This window comes from Myotis lucifugus, unplaced genomic scaffold, assembly GCF_000147115.1.
Source record: "Myotis lucifugus unplaced genomic scaffold, Myoluc2.0 scaffold_178, whole genome shotgun sequence".
NCBI classification, from domain to species: Eukaryota; Metazoa; Chordata; class Mammalia; order Chiroptera; family Vespertilionidae; genus Myotis; species Myotis lucifugus.
Genome location: NW_005871226.1, coordinates 2,105,489 through 2,130,455, shown reverse-complemented (window position 1 = coordinate 2,130,455; position 24,967 = coordinate 2,105,489). Strand labels below are relative to the sequence as shown.

At 45.6% G+C, this 24,967-nt stretch overlaps 1 protein-coding gene across 3 annotated transcripts in view; it reads right to left on the bottom strand.

Moving 5' to 3' along the window:
• Nucleotides 1-311: 311 nt before the first annotated feature.
• CDS2 (CDP-diacylglycerol synthase 2) overlaps nucleotides 312-24,967 on the bottom strand; it is a 49,036-nt gene continuing 24,380 nt past the window's right edge. Inside the window, exons 2-13 of one of the 3 annotated variants that reach the window (XM_006096434.3) lie at nucleotides 20,370-20,506; nucleotides 19,041-19,137; nucleotides 17,969-18,066; nucleotides 17,105-17,244; nucleotides 15,277-15,335; nucleotides 13,588-13,670; nucleotides 7,730-7,817; nucleotides 6,447-6,515; nucleotides 5,361-5,513; nucleotides 3,572-3,691; nucleotides 3,049-3,152; nucleotides 312-2,793 (exon numbers count right to left, since the gene is read on the bottom strand). In XM_006096434.3, the coding sequence (XP_006096496.1) occupies nucleotides 2,664-2,793; nucleotides 3,049-3,152; nucleotides 3,572-3,691; nucleotides 5,361-5,513; nucleotides 6,447-6,515; nucleotides 7,730-7,817; nucleotides 13,588-13,670; nucleotides 15,277-15,335; nucleotides 17,105-17,244; nucleotides 17,969-18,066; nucleotides 19,041-19,137; nucleotides 20,370-20,506 (1,278 nt within the window). In that variant the 3' untranslated portion in view covers nucleotides 312-2,663. The other 2 variants (XM_023760266.1, XM_023760265.1) reach the window with 2 other exon arrangements.

Below are 24,967 nucleotides of genomic sequence, written 5' to 3'. Positions count from 1 at the left end.
CACTAATGCCACTTTCACAAAAGCAAGTGGGGCTGGGACAATCTAGTCCTGGTCCTGGTGGCAGACGCTACGATGGAGACCACCAGGTGACCCTCTCTCCCCTCTGGCCCTCAACTTCCTCACCAGCAAGGTGCTCATGGCTCTCATCGAGGTACCTCGGAAGGTCATTATGAGAATGTATAGGATTCAAACTGGAAAACAAAACAAAAATCTCTAAACCAGCATTTGGCACAGCATTTATGAATACAAAGCAAGTGGGGAACATAAAGCCATGCATGGGAGTAAGAAACTGAATTCACGACGAGGGAGGGCACAGTTTCAGTCGCATTTTATTTCTCACACACACACAAAATGTATCTGAAGTAAGTTGTTCCATTAAGATCTGCACAGATATGTGTTAAAATAGTCTCTTGAATCTTATCTTAATGATGAAATATCACCAATAAATGGGAGAAAAAAATGTGCTACATACATACTGCTTTCCAGACTGCCCCCCACCCCCCCGGCCCCCATGAAACTCCTCCTATCTCACCAGAGAGAATGTGGAGAACTCCAGAAACAAAAACCCCAGCTGACCCCGTGGCATTCTTGCTGGCAGTTCTGGTGAGCAACCACCTTCAGCTTCCCAGGACCCGCAGGACCTCCGACGCCCTATCAGCAACCACTTCCACAAAGAAACGTGCCAGGCACCCTGATCCCAAGCGCATCCCTGCTCACGAGTGACTCGCCTGCTGCTGGGCTCCCGCTGAGATGCCTGCTCCCAAGGACCCCACCGTGCCCACAGGGGGCAGCACGAGACAGTGAGGTGCCTTTCTGTCCCAGTTCAGGAGACCAAGCTCGTTCTTCAATAAGAAAACCAGGTTCATTCCTGATTACCGCCTTAATTCATTGCTGAGACACTGCCTCATCTGAAGGATAAATATTTAGAAAAGGCTGGCAAACAATTGCTTTTGGGCGCCCAGACATGACTCATTACCCACAGCTGCCTCTGCTGACATGACCTTGCTCAGCCAGGATCATGGAAGACTGGAGTTAGAAGAGCTCAGAAAACAAGAACCCAGAGAGGGATTCGTCATGAACCACCCACGGTCCACAGCCAGGACGAAAGCCCAGGCAAGACAAAAATATATGTTGTTTTTAAGGGGGACTCGGACCTGAAGAAGAGGAGCCATGTGCTGAAACGGAAGTGCAGGTTCAGAAGAGAGGCCAAGTTAATGCTGCATGCGTGTGGATGGTCGTGCAGTGACTGTGAGCTGAAACGTCGAGCGGTCTGCCCCAGGATCTGGGCCACGGGTAAGCTCGGGGAGGCAGGAAGGCCGATTTAAACGGAAACAAAACAGACTAGCACCAAGCCAGGTGCTACAGCGAGCCGTCATGCTCATTTGGCAACGAGAACAACCGTGGCACAGAACAACTGAACACATGGGGGCACCGAGTTCTCTCCCCTGTACCCCCTTCCCAAAGTCAACCTCGTCCCTATAATTAAGAAGGGAAACAAAGTAAATCACAGTCATTGTTTTTTTAAAAATAAGGTCCCCCAGTAAAATACAAACTATACTTAACTGGTCACATTATATAAAAAGTGTGCATTTAATCTTCAGAATAGTCAAACCTCTAATTGGGTTGGGTTTTCCAGAGTTTTAAGCAGGACTTTGTGATTTCAGTGAAGAAGTCTTGGCCATTGAAATCACTCTAAGAAATAAGTGATTTTTAAAACACACACACAATACACATGTGCCTCAGGAGCAATATATATACAATACAGCAGCTACGTGGGTGGTCAGTCAGGCAAAGGGGCACAAACGAGAAGCCTTCTGCTCCCTGCCTAAAGGGCAAGCCCCAGAGAGGATTCAGCAGCAGCCAGTCCACAGCACAAACATGAACACCATCGTCCCTGAAAAGACAGTGAGTGGACTGCCCCCTAGGAGCCATGTGAGCCTAAACGTGGGGGAAGGGGCTTGGTTACAGTACATGCTACTGTATACACTTGAAATATGACAGTGTGGTGTTTTCTACCAGACTATTATAAATAATGTTTCGTGCTCTCTCTCGAGAAAACTTCAGTCTGTGATGAAGTAAGGTGAACCCATATCATAAAGCAGAGCTCAGGTTCCACAGGATTTCATGTGGACAGAATGCTGATCTGAGAATAAGCCTCTGTCCCTCCAGCCCACGGCAGGCAGACCCCTGGAGCTCCGGGCAGGATTACAGAGTAGCTCGGGTAAAGCTCTCCTGGCAAAGACATCCAAGCCGTGCACCTCCTCTCTGCTGGGGAGAAGGGGTAGTACAGGTATGGGGGACGCTGACGGGGTCGGAACACATGAACAGCCACTCCCTGATCAAGCCCAATTCAACTGATGAGACCAGAAGTACCTGGGCAAAACTGTCTTCCAGGTTTTTAAAACTTCTGTTTAAAAAACCCAAATAGTTTCACCCCCATGACTTCTTTCCAACTCAAAGCTATAGTTTACTCACAACCCAAATCATAAGCACATAGACTGTATATACAGAATTTTTTTAAAAACCCACAGATAAAAAAAACACTCTTTCAAAAAATTAAAAAAAAAAAAAAGACAGTGAGTTGAAGCCTTGTCATCATTTCAGTCACACCAGCTGGGCTGACCTTGGTGCCCGCTCCCTCGCTCAGTCCTGCGTGGCCCCTACTAGTCCTCCGTGGCATCTGTCAGCATCCCCTTGTCGATCAGGTGAGACCTGAGTGTGCTGAAGATGTGGAGCTGCTGTTCTGGCCGCAAGTTCATGAACTGCTGGATCAGCTTGCTTGGGTTCGGGCCCCTGGAAGAGAATATGATGAAATGCACTGATGGGGGCCCAGCAACTTCTAGGGCTGATTATCCAAGTGGCTGCTTCAACCTCTGGATTCTCTACTAAAGGGGGAGAGGGGCTCGAGAATCCATAAGTAAATAGTAGCAATGGAAAACTGCATTTATATTTGGAATGCTTTTCACTAAAACTGAGATATAGCTAAAATTCTAGACTTTCGCCCTATTTAAAAATCCACCAACTTGGTGCAGAGGGAAAGGCATGTACCTGATAAAACTGGCGATGTACACATTGACAAAGGTGGCCATCAGATACTGGCAGTCAAAGCGATCCATGATGCCTCCGTGGCCAGGAATAGTATTGGCAAAGTCCTGTTAGAGGCAGGAGAAGAACTGGTGAGTCTCGCTCAGCCAAGATCAAACCCTGGCCTATGGTCCCACCTCAATGTCCAGCTACTGCCCTGAGTAGCTGAGAGAAACAAAGTGAGAAGTAAGCATTGACTCAAATGCTGAGGCTATAATAGGAAACAATCTTAAGTTACAAAATGTTGTTTTTAAGAAAGAGGTAAGATATTAACAAATAAATGGAAAATCCAACTATTGAATTTTCCCGGAAACAATGTCCTTTTATGTAAGCTACCTAAATTCTGTGCATGGGTGAAAGCACACATTAATAGCCTAGTAGTTTGAAGAGGTTGTAGTTGATGGGGTGGGGCAGGGGGAGGAAGGCAGAAGACAGGTGAAAAAGGGCCTGGCTGGTAGACAATGAGAGGAACAGAGGGTTTTCCTACTTTGATTTTGAAGGCTCGTTTGAATCCACTAGCAAAGAATCCTCCAAAGGGGCCGATGAGCGAGGCAAAGGTGGAGAGGGCAATGCTGTGAATCTGGAAAGGGTACATCCGGACGATTTTCTGAGAAGAATAAATGAAGTAAAAGTCAAGATGCCTACAGGCCAGCCTTATTACATGTTAACATAAGTAACTCTTTATGCAATTAACTATATTCCCCCCCACCCTTCCAAACAACATAATTAGTAAGAAGACTGATTTTTTAAAAATCTCTAATGTCTGCTTAATAGAAGACATTAAGATATTCTGCATTTAATTTTTTGATATATTGTTTTGGTTGAAGTATATGAAGAAAATCCAGCCTTACACAGATATGTAGTTGAAAAGAGGAAGAGTATTTTGGCACTATCTTTTCAGATAATTATGGGTATTCTTTGACACTACACCAGAATTTGTTAAATGGTAGTTCCTTACAAATTTGGTGCAATGTGAAATCTGAAATTCTATCAATCACCTTTTATACTCTTAAATTAAAATCCACTGGTCTATCTGGCACTCTGAATGGGTCTTTTACCCATGCCTGACTGTGTGATTCCATGCACTGGCCGTTTAGAAAATACCCTTTACTGGGTTATGTCAACCTTCCAAATGCAGGCACATTTAGCTATACAATGTCAAAACATTGCATATTAAAGCTACCACAGATCTTATCAGAAAACCCTTTAAGTATTAGGATGCTTTCAAACTCATAGAAGGCACACACTTTCTAAAATTCTATACTCACATGAAAGCCACATTTTTATCAGCGTTAACAATTACTGTCAGCTGTTTCCTCGAAGTGACAGGCTCATTTCATTCATTTTCAAGAAAAATGTCTGTCAACTATCCAGTCTAAAACACTATAGTTTGTCAGTTCTTTTCAAGTAAAAATTGTTTCTATGAAAAAGCAGCTAGGTTCCTAGCTGGTTTGGCTCAGTGGGTAGAGCGTCGGCCTGGGGACTGAAGGGTCCCGGGTTCGATTCCGGTCAAGGGCACATGCCTGGGTTGTAGGCTTGATACCCAGTAGGGGGCGTGCAGGAAGCAGCCAGTCAATGATTCTCTCTCATCATTTATGCTTCTATCTCTCTTTCCCTCTCCCTCTCCCTTCCTCTCTGAAATCAATAAAAATATATTGTCTCTCCAGGGGACCCAGTTGGGCCGGGCCCAGGGATAATAGCACTGAGAGGCCGCAGAGTAGTCCTCAGTCCCACAGTGGCCACGAACCCGCCTCCCAGGCTGCAGCCTGCAGGCGTCTGGAGGAGGCGGCAGGGAGCGAGGAGAAGGAACCTGGGGCGAGAAGGCGACAATAGCAGCCTGGGATCTTGCCCGTCGGCCCAGGGTTCACAGCAGCAGCAGCTGCTCATCCTGGTCAGCCAAGCGGCACTCCCACTGTGGTAGCTCCTGCATTGAGTGTCTGGCCCCTAGTGGCCAGTGCGCATCATAGCGACTGGCCAACTGGTCATTCTGTTCCTTCTGCCATTCGGTTGCTGGATTTTTATTATTTAGGATAGTTGTGACCTCAGAGACCCCCTGAAGGGATCTTAGGGTCCTCCAGAAATCCCCAAAGCACACTTTGAGAATCACTGGTCCTAATGATTTGAAATAGGAAGAAAAGTCTCCTCCTGTCCTCACCGTAAACAGACTTAACAATTCTCCTTCATCCTGGGGCCACAGCTTTGGGGAAGGGAAGGTCACTATCTCCTGCAGTCACTATCCCACTGAGGTTAGTTCCCTCCACGGTAGTGGTACATACCCAGCCAATGACCGACTGGATCACCTCAGGAATGTTGTACTCATGTAAGCGAAACAGGTCCGAGGGCTCACAGTCCACAGTGAAGCTGTTGGTGTCATTGTTGTACTCCACAGGGCAGACAAAGCATCTGTACCCAGACATCACATAGGACAGCTGAGGATGAAGAACAGAGAGACAGGCAAAGGAGACAAGTTCGGCCACCCTGCCTGGGCAGCAGACACCTGGTTTGGCCATGTCCCTTACAGTGCCTAGCACCCTCTAACTGCAAGCCACGCGCTGAATAAGAGGTTTAGGTTTCACCACATGTGTATTTTACCTGAACTGGGGGAGGGAGGTCACACCCTGTTGAGGCTGCACACATGCACACTTGCTCAAACATTCCTATGCTGACTGAATCCAGGAAAGACCTGAGGAATGTGGAACGTGACGAAGGAACTATAAGAAATTTCTACCCACGTAGGGGAGCTACAGTCCATTTTCTCAGAATCTCTTAACTTGGTGCTCACTGGAGGCAGGAGGTGGGGGAACTGTATAGGGAGAGGCAGGCAGCCAGGAGGAAGAAAACTGAAGAGCAATAAGGTAAGGAAGCTGACACTGAAGGACAGATGGACAACACACAAAGGGGAGAATGGTCTGGATCAGAGCAGGGAATGGTGCTCTTAAAAGGGCTGGGAGATCACCCACTATGAGCAGAGCACACAAAGGAGAAAATCTGAGCTGGAGTGGCATATTTCACCCCACCCCTTACTCCGGTGCCAATCACCCAGACCTTGACATATCAAATGCCTGGACAAGAGCGCCACCTGCTGAGTGTTGCATGCATGGGCAAGAGAGAAGTACAGGTGCACATGGCCCCTGATCCTACACTACCAAGACCCTGCTTGAAAACTGGCAGATGAAGACTAGCTGGTGCTGCCTGTGCCAGTTACAGAGTGTGCCATCTGGTGCCCCTCTTCAGAGCAAGGTCCCCATTGAGTAGGACAGAGTCGTTGGCCTTGGGAGACATGCTCTCTAGCCCTGGATAAGCTTCAAAGACAGGTATGAGGCTTCTGTCACTGCCTCACCTAACAGGGAGCCACCACCTACCAGAAGGCCAAACAGCACAGTAGCAAAGAAGCCCCCAATGAAGCCTTCCCAGGTCTTCTTCGGTGACAGCTGTGGACAGAGAACAAGTTCTTAGCAAAGGGCATTTTGATATATTTGGCTTTGGGACAATGAATACTTGTTAAAACTCTTTGTTAACCACCTCACCTGCTAAAATACCTCCATGCTTGGTTTCCTTGTTCCCTGCCTGATTCCCCTCAGTTTTCTTTCTTCAATTGGTCATTCAAATCATTTAATTTAATTATAGAACAGTATACTAATTAAATAGCAATACTCAAATTCCTATCAAGCCCCCAAAATATGCTTATATAGTTTATAAAAATATTTTATTTTTTGCTGGAATAAACAAATATTTATGTGCAAAAACATGAACTTGGACCCTAATTTCACATCACATATAAAAATTAACTCAATCAGCCCTGGCCGGCTTGGCCCAGTGGATAAGGCATCAGCCTGCGGACTGAAGGGTCCCGGGTTCGGTTCAGGCCGAGGGCACATGCCTGGGTTGCGAGCTCGATCCCTGTGGGGTGTGCAGGAGGCAGCCAATCAATGATTCTCTCTCATCATTGATGTTTCTATCTCTCTCTCCTCCCTTCCTCTCTGAAATCAATAAAGAAATATTTTAAAAAATTAACTCAATCAGAGGGAAGGCAGGGGAGGGGGGGAGAGGGAGATAAGAGGTCAACCAAAGGACTTATATGCATGCATATAAGGATAACCAATGGATACAGACAATAGGGGTGAGGGCCTGTGCTGGGGGGCAGGAGCAAGCTGGGAGAAGTCAATGGGGGGAAAAGGAGACATATGTAATACTTCCAACAATAAAGAATTTTAAAATAATAAAAAAATAAAAGTAATTAAGAAAAATATTAACTCAAAATAGATCATTATTCATAAAACAGTATAACTTTTAAAATTTACATTTGACTCTATTCCTCCTTAGGCACCAAGTATTTTAGTCTTTATTCATTTTTTTTCTTTCTATAATCTTTTCCTGAGTTTGAGCAACTCTCATTTTCTCTTTTCTGCCCATTTCTCTTAGTTTTTGAATTTTTGATATTTGAATTTTCTTTTTAGTTTGTTTTTTTTTCCTGTGAGTAACTGTCGGTGTTTCCCTTTGTTTTTTTCTTTAAAAAAAAAAAATGTAGTACCACTTTTCTCCAGGATGACATGAAGACATACACACCAGCTAGATCTCTGTTTCCCAAGCTGAGAGCATCACCCTTCCCTTATGGTGATATTTCATGTTAGGGTGATCCATTTACCTTGATGAGTGGGGTCCGACCAAAGAAGAATCCAAACATATAGGCCATGATGTCATTACAGATCACGCAAGAAATGGGGACAATGAACCTAGGAAATAAACCAAAGGATTAGCACTACCAAGATAATAATACCTCAAAAGTCCACAAAATAATACCATTCATAAACTCCAGTACCAAACAAAATAACTCATAGTACTTGTTACCCATTAAGACATAACTTTTTTGCCGAAACCGGTTTGGCTCAGTGGATAGAGCGTCAGCCTACGGACTGAAAGGTCCCAGGTTCGATTCCAGTCAAGGGCATGTACCTGGGTTGCGGGCACATCCCCAGTAGGAGATGTGCAGGAGGCAGCTGATCGATGTTTCTCTCTCATCGATGTTTCTATCTCTCTATCTCTCTCCCTTCCTCTCTGTAAAACATCAATAAAATATATAAAAAATAAAAAAATAAAAAAAGACATAACTTTTTTAAAGAGATTTTTAAATTACTATTGGGGGGGGAGAGGGAGAGATATGGGGGGAAAGGGAGAGGGAGAGATATGGGGGGAGAGGGAGAGAGAGAGAGAGAGAGAAGTGTGAGATTTTTAAATTACTATTGGGGGGGGAGAGGGAGAGATATGGGGGGGGAGAGGGAGAGATATGGGGGGAGAGGGGGAGAGAGAGAGAGAGAGAGAGAGAGAGAGAGAGAGAGAGAGAAGTGTGAGAGAGAAACATCGATCAGCTGCCTCCTACACGTACCCAACAGGATGGAACCCACCACCTGGGTATGTGCCCTGACTGGGAATCAAACCCACCACCTTTTGATGTACAGGAGATGCCCCAACCAACTGAGCCACCCAGCCAGGACAGAAATAACTTTAAAAAAAAAAAAAAATACCAAACAAGCCCTTCCTACTACCTGGCACATAACAGACATTCAAACGTTTACTGAATGACTACTGAATAAATAAAAGTGGCATTCTATAAAATGTCATTTATTCTTTTGTCACTATAAAGTAATTATCTACACAATAAAACAAATTTAAACTGTAAAGAAAAGAAAAAAAATAAAAGTTTTCCTTGTTTCTCCCATCCTATCTCCATTCCCCAAAATAGCCACTTGTAAACACTTCTGGTTTTTCTTCTTCTAGTAGTTGCCTCCATAATTCTAATAAGTAATATATTTTATGTCATAATTTACTTTTTTTTTTTTTTTTTTTTTTTTTTTTACTGTGTATTACTAGGAGCTCTATCTAGTAAGCCCGACCTTTCCCTAGGACAGTGATGGTGAACCTTTTGAGCTCGGCGTGTCAGCATTTTGAAAAACCCTAACTTAACTCTGGTGCCGTGTCACATATAGAAATTTTTTGATATTTGCAACCATAGTAAAACAAAGACTTATATTTTTGATATTTATTTTATATATTTAAATGCCATTTAACAAAGAAAAATCAACCAAAAAAATGAGTTTGTGTGTCACCTCTGGGTTCGCCATCACTGCCCTAGGACGACCCTGAGGGTAAAACCACATCCTCACACACCTAGGTTTCTTCTCTGCCTCCCCCTGCTGGTCTGGTCATCCCCATCATGAAACCAGTTGTGGGGGAGAGTAGGGCACAATTTCCACACTTGTGCCATCACCCTCCTCTCCTCACTCTCCACTCTCTAACAGTCACTTTTTTAAAATTTTCTCTATTACAGACTTATGCATAAATCTCAATTTCCTGGCCCATCTACACTAATAAAAGAGAAACATGGTAATTAGCGTACAACCGCTACCCTTTTCATTGGCTAATCAGTGAGTATATGCAAATTAACTGTCAGCCAAGATGGCGGCTGGCAGCCAGGCACTGAAGCCAGCATGAGGCTTGCTTGCTGCGGACTCCAACGTTCCCCACCTCACTTGCCGGCCTCTCAGCTGTGCAACTCTAAGCAACTATGTACTATGTTGCAAATAAGAAGCTAAACAAAACACCAGAAACCAGCCGGACTGAAATCCAGCGGACCGAAACTTTGTATCGATGTTTTCAGCAGCGAGGCCTCAGAGCTAAAGCTGGCCCAGAATAAAAAATTAAAAAAAAGAAAATAAGGAGCAGTTGGAAGCTTCAGTCACTCACCAACATGAAAACGGCCCTCAGCCCCTCACCCAGACTGGCCAGGCACCCCAGTGGGGACCCCCACCCTGATCCAGGACACCTTTCAGGGCAAACCAGCCAGCCCCCACCCATGCACCAGGCCTCTATTCTATATAGTAAAAGGGTAATATGCCTCCCAGCACCGGGATCAGCGGAGCAGTGAGGCCTCCCGGCACCAGGATCAGCGTGACAGGGGGCAGCGCCCAAACCCCCTGATGGCCCTGCGGCTCTGTGTGTGATAGGGGGTGGGGCCACAACCTCCCTATCCTCCCTGCTCTGTTCATGACAGGGGAAGGCACCCCAACCCCCTGATCAGCCCTGCTCTGTGCCTGATAGGGGGGAGCTCCCCAATCCCCTGATTGCCCTGCGGCTCTGTGTTTGACAGGGTGCAGCACACCAACCCCCTGATCGGCCCTGCTCTGTGTGTGACAGGATGGGGCGCCCCAACCCCCCCCCCACGGGCCTTGCTCTGTGTGTGACAGGGTAGAGCCATAACCTCTCCATCGGCCCTGCCCCGAGTGTGACAGTGGTGGCGCCCCAACCCCCTGATCGGCCCTGCTCTGTGCGTGACAGGGGGTGGCGCCGCAACCTCCCCATCGACCCTGCCTTGAGTGTGACGGGGTGGTGCCCCAACCCCCCAATCGGCCCTACCCTGAGCGTGACTGAGGGTGGCATCGCAACCTCCCGATCCGCCCTGCTCTGTGCATGACGGGGCGGCGCCCTGACTCCCCAATCGGCCCTGCTCTGAGCCTGACCAGGGGCTGCACTTAGGGATTGGGCCTGCCCTCTGCCACCCGGGAGCAGGCCTAAGCCAGCAGGTCGTTATCTCCCGAGGGGTCCTCACTCTCCACTCTCTAACAGTCACTTTTTTAAAATTTTCTCTATTACAGACTTATGCATAAATCTCAATTTCCTGGCCCATCAACTATAAGCAACATTTTTGGACTTCCTGTTTGTTAAGGAGGGAATTAGTGCATCTGTATTCCCCCAACCCCCACAACATTGACTTCGTGGAGGCTTCTAGCACATACTTTCTGCTCTGCAGCTATAATTAAGTCTTATAGGTTGAGTCTGAAAACCAATAACTAGAGATTTTAATAACTGTATTACTCACTGTAGAAACAAATGGTATATCTGGCCCTAAAGATAGGACTTAGCATGTGCCACTGTTAAGAAACACCTAACAGAAACTGAAAGAAAGGGAAGGAGCTGTATGCCCTAACCATAATACCTATAACATTTATATAAGCTAGTCTCTGTTCTAACACTTTACATGTATTTAGTAATTTATTCCTCAGGAGGTAGGGGATACTATACCCTCATTCTGAGATCTAGAAACAAAAGCGCAAGCTGGGGTCTTACCCACAATACTTTAGTACCTCTCTTATATACCCTAGGCTAGGCCACCCACACCTCTTCACTAAGACCATCCAGCTTCTTCCACCAGCCTGCTAATTTCTATCAATGCTGACAGATTTCCTGTTGAAACTGTGGAAGGCTGTTGGACAGGCATGAGCAGAGCAAGGACAGTGGGCCAGGTACAGATGGTCATCAGGGCAGAAAGCCCAGCAACAAACAAAACTGGGAAAACAAGATCCTCGCCCCCAGGGTAACCTTTCCTCCCCTAGCATATCACTGGTCATGTGGTCACTTCAGACCTCCTAACCTTTCTTATAGCTGGTAGGTAATGCAGTTCGGACCTTTCCTCCCCTGGCCTGTTGCTAGTCCTGTGGTAGCCCTTAAGCATTAAGACTCCAGAACAATGAAGTTTTGACCCAAACTAAACACATCTAGGTTTCAGTTGTGTTTCAACTCCAGGCACAGAAAAGCAACAAAACCAAACAAATGATGCCACGATGACCTCAGGACCAGCTGCACTGACTAATGACCCCCCTGGCCTGGCACTGATCAATCGGTAGAGACCCTGACCCTGAAGGACACACCTGGAAAGCTGATGAATGAATATTCTACTGAGATCTTCCCCTGAGATCTCCCCTCAAATCCCCACCTCAAAAGCCTTTAGGACAGAGGACCCAGCATGCTCTTCTTCCTCTTTCTCCCCAGGCTTGTTACCTTTTCCCTTCTCTCTCCTAAGCTCCAAGGGCCCTTCTTTTGCCTCTGTAACTTGTTTCTGGAGCCCATTTCTTCTACCACTCACTTCTACTTCAGTGACTTTCTAAATAAACTTTCTCTCATAGTCGAGGTCTTGGCTCTGAATTCTTTCTTAGCCAGAACTCAAAGATCAAGGTCACTGAGTCTGACTCCACCAGTCTAACACCTGGTGCCGTTCTCACCACCACCAAAAAACTACTACATTTCTGGAATAAAATCTACTAAGTAACAGTACAGTCATGTGCAGTTTAACTATGGAGATACCATTCTGAGAAATACAGTGTTAGATGATTGCATCCTTATACCAACGTCATAGAGTGCACTTACACAAACCTAGATGGTGTAGCCTGCCATACACCTAGGCTACAGCCTATTGCTCTATAGGGGAGGAAAAATAATTTTCCCTCTACCCTTCTGGGCTTTTGGCTGACACATCCCTGTAATAATAGGAGAAAAACAAAAATTTAAAAATATGTATACCAGGAAAACTGAGTAACTGGCCAAAATGGCTGAAACAACTACATGAAATAGCATCTTCAGCTGAAGACAAAAAGAAGATACTAGGGGTTGGGGGAGTCGGTTATAGGCTATCAGGGAGAGCAAAATAAACAAGAGTAAGGTGTTATGCAGATTTAAGTCCATTTGTTCTCTTCTGCCTCAATAACAGTTTGTAGAAACAATGTTATCCCCCTCCTCCTGGTACAGCAGGGACCCTTACAAATGGAGATTTCCCCCTACAAATGTAAATGTATTTTACAAAAGGTAACTTCTACTTGGTTTTCAGAGCTTATCCCAAGTCTGATATTTCTTAAAATTAACCAGCCTAAAATAATCCTATGCCAAGTAGAGATATTTGGGGTTGACACACTCTGTTCCCCGATACCTCCTACCTACAAATCTGTACAGTATGCTACTGTGCTGAATACTGTAGGCAATTATAACACAATGGTAAGTATCTGTAATGCATCTCACTATGACTTCACTAGGCAATAGGAATTTTTCAGCTCCATTGGAGCCATCAGTGTATGCATTCATCATTGATCAAAACGTTCTTAAGCAGCACATGACTGTACAAATTCTTTTGACATGTTGCCAGATTCCGTTTGCTAACAGTTTATTTTGAATAGTTTATCTATAATAAAAGAAATCAGTTTATCATTCTTGTTTCTCCCTCCACATGCTTATCAGCTTTAGTATTAAGGGCTAGATAAAACTAAGTTTTATCTAGTTATTTTCTATAGTTATTGATCTATTCAAATTTTCTTCTTCATGACATTTAGTAGTTGACATTTTGTCAGAAAGTCATAAAAATTTCTTCTAAGATTTCAAATTGGTGCCATACAGTTGCATTATCTTTGATTCTTTAAATATCCCTGCACCTCTTCATCTAGAACCGCGGTTCTCAAAGTGTAGGTCCTAACCAGCAAAACTAGCATCACCTGGGAATGCCTAGAAATTCAAATTCTCAAGCCCCACCCCAGATGTACTAAAGCAGAAACTCAAGAGGTGGGGCTCAGCAACCTGTGTTGTAACCAGCGCAAGGGGAGAACCATTGGCTTAGAAGGTAAGGCACCTGTACATGAGAAACACCTACTAAATAAAAGGGAAAATTCTTTCACTCTCATCACTCACCAGATCATTCCCTCAAACAGGTTGTGGATAACGAGATGTGACTGAGTGACAACGATCAGTAGCGTTACATGGGTCCAGCCAAACTGCAAAAGAAGAAAAAGAGTCAACTTTACCTATCGGTTAACCTTGAAAGGAACTTCAAATAACAGGCAGTACCAAATAGAAAATTGCTGAGAAACAGATAGGAAAGATATTTGCTTCTGCACCTCTTATTAGAAGGGAAAAGGCACAAAACAGGCCTCTGGGAGAAATTGTGTCCCCCCAGCTACTGTCCCCATCACGTCAGGACCACATGGCTCACTAGAGAGTAAGTCCTCTGTGCTCTGAAAGCCTGGGTACTTCTAAGTATTTATTGAGTGCTTGGGGCACTCAGAAAAGGAATATGTTCAAATTGAGAAAGTGATGTAAGATATCTGTGAACAATGCCTGAGGCATTGAGGCAGGATGGTAAGAAAGCAGGAAATTCCTTGGCAAGTGGAATGAGGGAAATTGAGACAAATAGTTCAACAAGGCTGAGCAATGTTAAACAAGGCCTGCTAATAAATCCCAAGATCTTATCTTCCCTAACCGAGGACACTTAGGAGCAAATGGTTTACACTTCTCCTCCCCAACGAAGAGCGAGTAGCTTAAATCACACTAGTCAAGGAGAGAGATAACAGAGATCCAGATAGTGCCGTTAGGGGTAGCCAAACCCAAAAACAGATGAAGTCAGGAGAATAAATAGCAAAACAAACAAAAATGAGAGCCAGACAAATCCAAGATAAAAAATAAAGCAGTGAAGCTGACCAGAGAATGAACCCAAACTCCCTATATGCTCATTTTGATGCATCAGTATATTAAAGAACACACCTGGAGAACTGTTGACTATTCTGTTGAGACCCTCCATGAGACCTCCCTAAAATTCCTGCCTCAGAAAACAGATATAAACACTTAAGACAAAGGACTCAGTGTACACTCTCCCTTGAGCATGCTTGTGCCTCTTCTTTCCTGAAGTGTATACTTTTGCTTTCTTTCTTCTAAGCTCTAAAGGTCCCCCAGGAGACTTGCAACCAGGGGAATGGCGGGCAGTGGCAGCTTATCCAGGGCTAACCCCCTGAACCTATTTCCAAGGGCCCTCCTTTTGCCTCTGTAACTTGTTTCCTGAGTCCACGCAGCCCAGCATGGCTCACTTTTGCCACTTCTGTTACTGTAATTTCCTTTATTGTGTCTAGGCAACTACTGTTGCTGCCTTTTCTATCTTAAGCCCTTCCTTTGTTTCACTCTCCCCAGCTTTAATAAACATACTCTCAAAATCACCTTGACTAAAATCGTGAAATCTTTCTTACATGAAGTCAAGAACCCAAACATTCCAGATTGTGCCAGGGCAGACTTGGCTTGGTCCCGGTCTCTTTCTAGTAACAGTGTCACCTTGAACCTTACCTGGAGCCCACCTTCTTCAGGACCTAGTGGAGAAATTGGTTAAATTAACTGGTGTAAATTAAGTAACAGTGATTGGGTCTACTAGCAAGTGGATGTACAGTTGCCAAACTTAATCAGGCCCTCTTCTTTTGTGCTCTGGGTTCCAGATACACACAGAACAGACTGCACTTGAGCTTTGATTTCTTAAGGAAAAGATGAAACGCCTGTTGAGTTTTTATAGAATTTCATTTAAGCCAAGCCTTCTGACATACACACACATATTTCCCTTACCATGTAGAACTGCAGACGGTAATGCTTCTTGACCAAACTCAATACAAACATGCAGAATCCTGGTTTGAGGAGGGAGGAGAAAGAGCAAAATTAATCACATTCTGCATTTACCTTTGTCCTAGTCATTTCCTTTAGCTGTGTACATGATTGTGATTGTGATCCTTTGGCTAATTTCCTGGCAGCACCTAATCAGTGCACAATCCCAAACCCCGGGAAGGGGAGGGAGGAAGAAGACACGAACTGATTCTTCAGATAGCAATCAGAAGGGGAAAAAATGACTCCTTCAAGACAATCAAAGGAAGGCACTATCTTTAAATCTTGTAGACTACTAAATTCAGGTTGTTGTTCACCAGATAAGAATATTTTGATCCTCCAGCAGGCACCAGCAAAGAAGTCAGGCCAGATGCCTGATTTTATAACTAAAATTTTATTGAAACAAAGCTATACCTATTTGTTTACATATTGTCTATGGTTACTTTTGTGTTACAAGGGCAGATTGGAGAGTTGCAACAGAGACGCTGGGCCCCCAAAATCTGAAATATTGATTAGCTGGACTTTTAAGAAAAAGTTTTTTACCCCTGTCCCAGAGAAGAGGTCTGGTGAACAGAGGATCCATCAGGTATGGAGTAGAAGCCACCCTTGTCTTTGATGCATATGGTGGCAAAAAATATCTGCAGCCTCCACCCACTTTTCCAGGAAGGAAAAGGACTTCCCATAAGTGTGCTAGGCCCCTCAAAAGCAGTTCTGCCCAGAAGAGAGCACATCGCTGCTCCAGACACCGCTGACCTCCCGCTGGGGGACTGCTTTTAGGTTCTGAGACATATCCTCAATGTCTGCAGACTCCTTAGCAGTGAATTTTGTATCTTAATACCCAGGTGTCATTCAGAGCTGATTAAAAATAGGTCAGACAAATTTAGGCCAGAACAACTTTCTCAGGTGCCTCAAACCAGCATTAAAGGCAACTATGAAAATCACTATCACTAACAGAATGAGAGTTCAGTCTGAACTGAGTTTAGATTGACCAGCACTTCACTGTCTGCCAAGTTTTAATGTATCCGATTTAATCCTCAGGAAGTCCACAGTTTCAGCTCTAGATTTTAAAAAAGCTCACTGAAACTCAGAATGACTAAGCTTCCAGGCTCTCTGAGGTCAGTCTTTGAAAATCCAAATCAGTAAAATTTCTACCACTCTGCATGTCTGTCCTTCAAGGTGTTCTCCTAAGAAGACGCTCCTAAAGATGGCTGACTGTTTCTATCTTTTTTGGGGGGGAGGGGTGTGAGGGGGTGGCTGACTTTTAAGTTTTTAAAACAGGTGGCTTTTCTGTATACAATTTTAACTTTATGTCCTATTAGAATTTTGTTTATGCAAAAAGGTAAACATGAATGTATAAAAATAGTGTATTCTTTTGTAACCTGCCTTCTAGATTCCCTCTCAAATAATGGAATACTTTTATATTTCCATATTTTAATATTTCAATAAATCCAAGCGGTTCATGTTGGGGGAGAAAAAGAAAAGGTGGTTTTTGTTTTGGTTACACCGCAGAATCTCTGCCAACAGGAGTTAGGACAGGACCATGCTGTGCTGTCTTCCAACAGAGGCTGCAACACAGGGACAGGTGGCACAGACTGCAGTCCCCACACCCACAAAGCCGCTCAGTCCCACTTCTCTTACTGAAGAGCTGTTACAGCTCACTGAGGCAGAGCCCTCAGCTCTGCTCCCCTGCACGATCAGAGTTAACATTCTCAAAGCTTTACATTAACCAAGAAACTCCCCATTTCCTACTCAGCGGACATACAAAACAAGAACTCGTGAGCCATTCAATGCATACCTATCAGGTAGAGAGTAAAGGAAATGAACCGGTGGTATTTGCTGAGAATCCTCAAAGGCTCCTCTCTCTGGACCAGAGTGAAGAAATAATCCGTCACTGTTTCACCGTAGAAGAAATAATTTACACACAGTAAGAAGTACCTGTAAATGAAGACAGGTCACTGCGGTGGGGAGCACTTGCGGCCTGTCCTTACAGGGAGGCTGTCAAGGAACCAGAGGAGAGGACCAGAAGAACAGTCCCCTCACTCTCAGGACCCCCTGTTCTCAGTGACACTGTAGGTGAGAAGCTTGTCTAAAAACTTATGGCAGCTTTCATTCATCCTCCATTTATCACTAACCTGGGACTCAGTTTTTGCCCCTTTTGTAGAGTCTCTATACCTAACCTGAGAACACTCAACCCCTAAGATAATGCTCCAAAACACGCCTCATCCTGCCTCCCAGTCTTATTGCCACTCTTTCCAACAGGAACCCTGCGTGCCTATCAGGTTGCCACCTATCTGCTTTGCTCCTGTCTCTTCCCTGCCTGGCCATCCTCTTCACTTATCTCTCTTCACTCACTGTTCAAACACCATTTTCTTCATAAAACCCTGTCCGACCTAACATGATATCTGCCCCCGCGGCACTTACTTCTATAGCATGTCAGCCACTCTGCTTTCTTCTGAGGAAGATTCCAGGTTGCTAATAGCTACTAAAGACTCCTTCAAGACCAGCCATATCGTCTGGCCTATGAAATACTCGGGTCTCAAAGGTGCTATGCAAGTCTGTGGCCATCACTCCTCTCCCACCCACCACCACTGTAAATATCTACCACAAAACACTTATCATCCAAATCTGGTATGGGTCCCGAAGGGGCTGGAGAGCTTACCAGCTGAGGGTCCTGAACCAAGGTAGTTCATAGGAGTGGTAGACATTGTAGCCAATAGTGATAATCTCCTGGAAACACTTTATCTGAACACACATCACCTGCAGACACACAAGAATTAGACCACCTGATATGATCTTTGGAAACAGAAACCAACAGGTCATGGGCCTTCAAGAAAAACCACTGTATTTAAGAAAAATGTCAGTCCCTCAGTGATTCAGCTCTTTTCTCTCTCACACCATCCCACATGGCAAGGTAGCCTTTTATGTCACACAGAACAGATCCAATTTCTCACAATAAATACATGCTCCTGAAGTTTCAATTAACTTTTTACTTCATAACCTCCCAGGACTCAATAGTTTCTTCCCTTTTTGACTTTGCATACAAATACTGAAAAAGCCCCAGCATCTATGCTCCTCAGTCAGTTGTTAGTCATCTGACCCTGTCCATGACAATGGGACGAAGAGAGAAGTACGGTGGGCTGGGATTTCTTATGAAAGGCCTAAGCCAATGAGTGAGGCCCCAGGAAAATAAACAAAACCAAGAATCACAGTCAGGTCAGGGGTCACAATATAATCAAACAGTTGAAATAATAAAATCAAATTTTAAAATGAAGAGGCATCTTCTGGCCGTAGTTCAGTGGTTGAGCGTCAACCTATGAACCAGGAGGTCACGGTTCAATTCCCGGTCAGGGCACATGCCGAGGTTGCAGGTACAATTCAGGAGGCAGCCGATCAATGATTCTCACTTCTCTCTCTCTCTCTCTCTCTCTCTCTCTCTCTCTCTCTCTCTCTCTCTCCCCCTTCCTCTGAAATCAATAAAAATATATTTTTTTTAAAAAATAAATAAAATGAAATGAAGAGGCATCTTTAACCACATACAACTGGCCTAGGCCCATGTCCCTGCACTTGGCTGCTAAAAAGTAAGAAGCCACAGATATTTTAAGAAAGAAATATTCTGAGAAGCCTGGACCCCAAATGAGTCCCAGAACTGACCCAGCACCTGGCTCTTCAGATGGCCGATTCTGCACGACAAACTGAAGGTAGAACTAAAACAGTATGCAAATGGCACTTACAATCATCATTAAAACCATTGGTCCCAGGTAAATGATGATGAAGAAAAATGCAATCATGGCCAAAGTCAGGATGCCTCTCACCCACCAGTTCTTCCATCTAAGTTAGAGAGGAGGGAAGGAGAAAGCACGTTAGAAGCCCAGAAATAACTGAAACACAAACTCAAGGGGGTGGCTCTTCCTGAGAGGAGAGGGCCTGAGGTTAGCCTTCCAGGAGCACCTCCTTCACCCGGACGACAAACTAGCCACATGCTGGTGGGAGCAGGGCCGCTAGAGACAATGCCTCACCCACACCACACTCAGCTAGTGCTCCAAGGGCCACACCTAAGTTATGTCTTAACAAAGGAATCGGGCAAAAAATTCCAAAGGAAACGTGGTGCCCTCTACTTCTGAATCTACTTGGACAGCTTCTATGGCTGTCTCTATCCACAAAAACACACAACTATAACATTTTCCTGCAGCAGAATCTTACATCGCTCTGCGCCTGCATCGTTGTGGTGATAACAACATTAAACAGTGATAGTAACAGGTATCACAAATACGCACCTGGCACCTTTATAAGGACTTTATATATTAATTCACTCAGCCCTCAACACTTCTAGTTCTTACAGACGAGGAACTGGGTGCACAGGCCATACGACTGTGAAGTGGTTAAGCTGGGACTGAACCCTGGGAGCTGGCTCCAGAACCCATGCCCTGAACCACTGCACAATACCACCTTTCAAAGGACACGTGTGTGGGAGGCACCACAGAAACACTTTTAGACTATGTTTTGGGGTCTTATAGTTTGTGTTTTCAACCTACCCACATAGCTGGTGTTGGAGGGATCAGAGTCTCAGGGACCAGAATTTCAACCCTGGATTCACCCAAGTTAAGACATTTCTCAATTCTTCCAGGAGAATTTTTAAATGTCCACAAGGACGTGCAGGGGGAAAGGGAAAACTAAACTTTGAACTACAAACTTGAACTCCTCTGTGAAAAGCAGTCCACCCATCAGTCAAACCCCAGGGACCATTTCTCCACATGTGCTGTGTCAGCAACACTGCCCACCACCACCCCACTGTCCACCCTTTTGTCCTCCTCGGACTGCCCCTCCCAGCCCAGCCTAGAGCACCTTTCAAATGCCAGACCCCTCCAGGCTGTGCTCGCAGTTGCTGTTAAGATGACTAATGCTCAATGAAGCCTTGGGCAGAGGCAGGGGAGACTATGGCAACGCCAGCGGACGGAAGTGGACTCCCACAAGATTGTGGGCTCTCTGAGGGGCCTGGGTCTTCCATGGCACTTGGACAGGCAACAAGGCTTCCAACAAGCACCCGCATCAAGCCAGGTTACCTTGAAGACAAGTTGGAAAGGGCCCTATTGAGGACCTCTGGGGTATCGTCTGCGGAGGTTACTAGGGGAGCAGCTTCCGCACGGTTCTCACTGTCCGATGCAGTCTCTCCATCTGCCTTTACTTCTGGTTCTGACTCCTACACAGCAGAAAAACAGAGGAGGAAAAGGTGAAAAATGTAGGATACTAAGAAGTACATACCTGTCTTAGGAGATCTGTGGGCAAAGACCCAAATTGGGCCTGAGGACCTGGCATTTTCAGGTGACATAACAGATGGGACTCACAGCGATCCTGACACAGTTCTGACATGTGCCAAGGTGGCCCGCTCTCTACTGCAAGAGCGACATGCACCTGCATCTCAGGATGATGGGCAACAGCCACAGTCTACACAATGCCCATTGCCTGGCAGAGAATAGTCCAGAAGAGGGAGAGAGGGGCTCCTTCATACCCAAAGAATGCAAAAGGTGGCTGTGACTAGATTTCATCTGGACCTCATTCCTGATCCTACTACTCAGAGCTTTTATTTCTTAAGGTAATTTAGCATAGTTGCTGTGAGAAGAGGTGGGTGAGAAATCAAATCACATAGAATTAGACAGTAACAACAATATTACTTAGTATCTGCATAGCCCTTCACAGTTTTTAGAGCATTTCCCATACCTGTGAACCTCAGAGCAGTTCTGGGAGGAAGGGAAGAAACAAAAAGATCCCTATTTACATATGAAGACCTGGACTCTGAGGAGCTCCTTGGCTGGCCCCAAATCTCCTGTTAGCCCAGGTCTTCTGAATTAAGTTTGTTGCCGAAACCGGTTTGGCTCAGTGGATAGAGCGTCGGCCTGCAGACTGAAAGGTTCCAGGTTCGATTCCGGTCAAGGGCGTGTACCTTGGTTGCGGGCACATCCCCAGTGGGAGATGTGCAGGAGGCAGCTGATCGATGTTTCTCTCTCATCGATGTTTCTGACTCTCTGTCTCTCTCCCTTCCTCTCTGTAAAAAATCAATAAAATATATTTAAAAAAAAAACGAAAATGAATTAAGTTTGTTCATCCCACTAGATTTCCTTTTATTCAAGCATCTTGGAATCCATTTTATTTTTTCAGTAAGAAATTCAAAATGAAATAAACTAGAAATGGCAAAAGGATGTTTTACCACATCTTTAAAGGTTCCATTATGTATGTGTGCAAACATATTTAAGTTTGAATTAGGGAAATTTGAATTTCCCAAACTAGTAAATATATGAAATTGAGAACCGTTTTTATGTTTACTGGCCATCTGGATGTCTTCTTTTGTGAAGTGTCTGTCAAGTCACTGGCTAGTTTCCTACTGAGTTTTCTGCCTTCCGTTCATTGATTTGTAGGAATATTTTATACATCCCAGATTTAAGTATTGCGTCACTAATACGTTCTCCCAGCCTTCTCTAAACCCAGCCCCACCCCAGTCATTCCCTCTAACACTCAGACCTTCTCCCTCTCGGCACTGGCCACAATGAGGGCTTACAAGGCGATCTTTGCAATTGTCTATTGCTCTCTAAAGATGAGAACCAAGACACTTTGTTCTCATGACAGCCTCATGCCTGGCACACAGGGAAATACTTAGTAATGGAAGGAAGGATGGAAGGAGGAAGCAGGGAGTTAATTCCAGGTATGGTAAAGAGATACCCAGTGCCTACCCTCAGGGAAACAGCTATTTCTAAATTAAATTGCAACTGTGATAACACCACAAAACAGAAGGCCTTTAGTCTGAGATTGCTCATACAAGAGACACTGGCTTTGGTAAAGGACCTATAAAGATGGTCTCATTACTCAGATTTGAGGGAAAGAGCAATCTATAGCTTCTGATGACTCCTTACTCTGCCACAGCTGAGCCAGCATTCTTACCTCATATTACTGATTGTTACGGATGGAGTGCAGCTGATAATCTATATACAGTGGGGCCTTGACTTACGAGTTTAATTCGTTCCAAGACCGAGCTCGTTAAGGAGCTCGTTAACTCAAATTACTCTATCAACTCAATGCAAAAAATCGGCAGAGAGACAGCTGGTATCTCAAAAAACTCGTTAGTCGGGACACTCATAAGTCAAGGCCCCACTGTATATAAAAGCAAAGCGACCAGAATGACCAGAAAGACCTGTTGCTATGACGTACACTGTGGCAGCCAACTGGCCCAATTGAGGCCCAATTGCTGCCCCCCAACCTCCCACACCCCCCCAGCCCCACCCCCAATCAGCCCCCCAACCTCTATCGGGGGCAGGGCCAGCCGGCCAACCACCCGTGACCCCTCCCCACGGTTGGCCCAAGCCTGATCGGCCCCCATCAGGGCGGGCTGGCCAAACCCCACCCATGCACGAATTCGTGCACCAGGCCTCTAGTGTTAGATAAAGAATGGAAAGCTCTGACCAGTGTTGCTCAGTTGGTTGGGCATCCTCCCATGCACAGAAAGTCACATAAATGCCTCTGGACTTCAGTGTCCTCTCCTTATAAAACAGGCCCAGCCTGGCTGGTGGCACAGTGGTTGAGCATCAGCCTATGAACCAGGAGGTCACAGTTCAATTCCCGGCCTGGGTTGTGGGCTGGATCCCCAGTGTGGGGCGTGCAGGAGACAGCCAATGAATGATTCTCTCTCATCACTGATGTTTCTATCTCTCCCTCTCCCTTCCTCTATGAAATCAATAAAAATATATTTTTTAAAAATAAGAGGTCCAAAAAGGGCCCTCCTTACTTGTGGGGGTTCATTGAAGAGATACAACCAAACTCCCACCCAGGACTGTGTCCCATTCCACCACCCTGAGAAGCTCTGAAACACAGCAGCACCTCCCAAATTATCTGTTTCCAGTGGGACTGAATGAAGACCAAGGCATTCAAAACAGCTTTCCATTCTTTATCTTTTTTTTTTTTTAAAGAGAGAAAGAAAGGGAAAAGGAGAGGGAGAGAGAAACCTCGATGTCATGTGACCGGCTACCTCCTGCACCCCGCTCCTGCACATGCCCAGGGTGCAGATAGAGCCTACAACCTGGCATGTGCCCTGAACTGGAAAATCAAACCAGCAACCTTTCGGTGCATGGGAGGACGCCCAATCGAGCCACGTCGACCAGGGCTTTCCATTCTTTATCTTAACATTATCACCCACACCCCATCTGTAACAATCAGTAATATGAGGTAGGGATGCTGAGTGATTATCTAGACCTGACAACTAAACCCAGGGGCTTCAACATGAGCATCTGGGCGTGGCCATGGAGGGCTCCTAACAGAGGCTCTCTGGGAGCATCTAGAAGCCACAGGGGCTGAGCTTGAGCACAGCAGGCAAGAAGGCATGTGCCTGTGTGCATCGCTCACACACACACACACACACACACACACACACACACACAGAAGCCCCAGCACAAGGTTATTTTTAACTTATCCATTCTGTTGTCAAGGAGACTCGCAAAGGCTGCTGGTTCCTTGGGGAGGAAGGGCAGGAAGGAGCCAGGACGAGCCCCTGCAGGGGAGGGGCAGGGAGCTCCGGCTCAGCACTGACTCCCTCGACCTTCCAGGCCCTTCGATAAATGTTAGCCCAGCATTGTTTCCTGCTGTATCATCATATGTGATTCCTCTCCCTCCTTGCTAGGATGGGGTGAGGCTAAAAGTAGTAGGAGATCGAGAACTGCTATAAAGACACTTACTATTAAGAGGTCGGGGCCTGGGATGAACAACTAGGAAATTAAGTAAATGCCCTGAAGGAACAAGCCTGAAGGAGATTAACTTCCTAGGTTTTACTTGCAAGGTCTCAGGCCTCACCCCTGGCCACTGAAAAAAAGCCCTTTTCTGGAGGCTCCGTCTAAGCAGGAGACCAACACCTACACAGACAACAATTCTCCCACCAGCAGAAAGGCCAATTCTTGTGCAAGGGAAGGAAAGGGAGCAGCCTCAGAAGACACGAATGGGGAGGGGGCAAGTCAGCCAGCTCTCTAGGCTTCTGACCCTGAGCCAACCACCCTGCCCCACCCAAGTGTCACAGGAGAGCAGGCCAAGGGGACAGAAACTTAAGAGAACCTGGAGAGGTCTGCAGTGTTCTAGCTCCTCCCTACCCCATGGGTAAAGCCCTTGCACTAGGGCTGCTAATGCCTGAGTAAAGGAGGCCAAGTGCAGCTTCCATTGTGGACCCAGAAGGAAGCAAGGACCTGGAGCCCAAGTTTGCTCCCAGAAGAAAAGTGGAACATGCTGAGCCAAGAGTCAGAGGTGCCCAGCATGTTCACTGGTTTGTTCCTCCAGAGAATAACAAGATAGGCAGATGGAAAGGAAGACTTTCTGCAGGAGGAAGCAGCAGCCAGGCAGGGAGAGCAGGATCCAGGGCCCGGCTCTCATGCTCATTACACTAGGCACAGGCCTCCATTCTCTGGTCTTCCCAGTGAAGAAAGGATCCCTCATCTCGTATGTTTGTTGGGATGATCAAATACAACATCAATGAATGTCTATAAAAACTAAAAAGGGTCTGAATAGCAACACCCCATACACACCCCTCAATACCCTTACCACAGTGTACAGGGACAGGAGCGCAAGAACCTTAAACACCCACCCCAGACAACCTGGGTACCTTTCCCAAGGAGAGTGGAGTGGGGAAAGAATG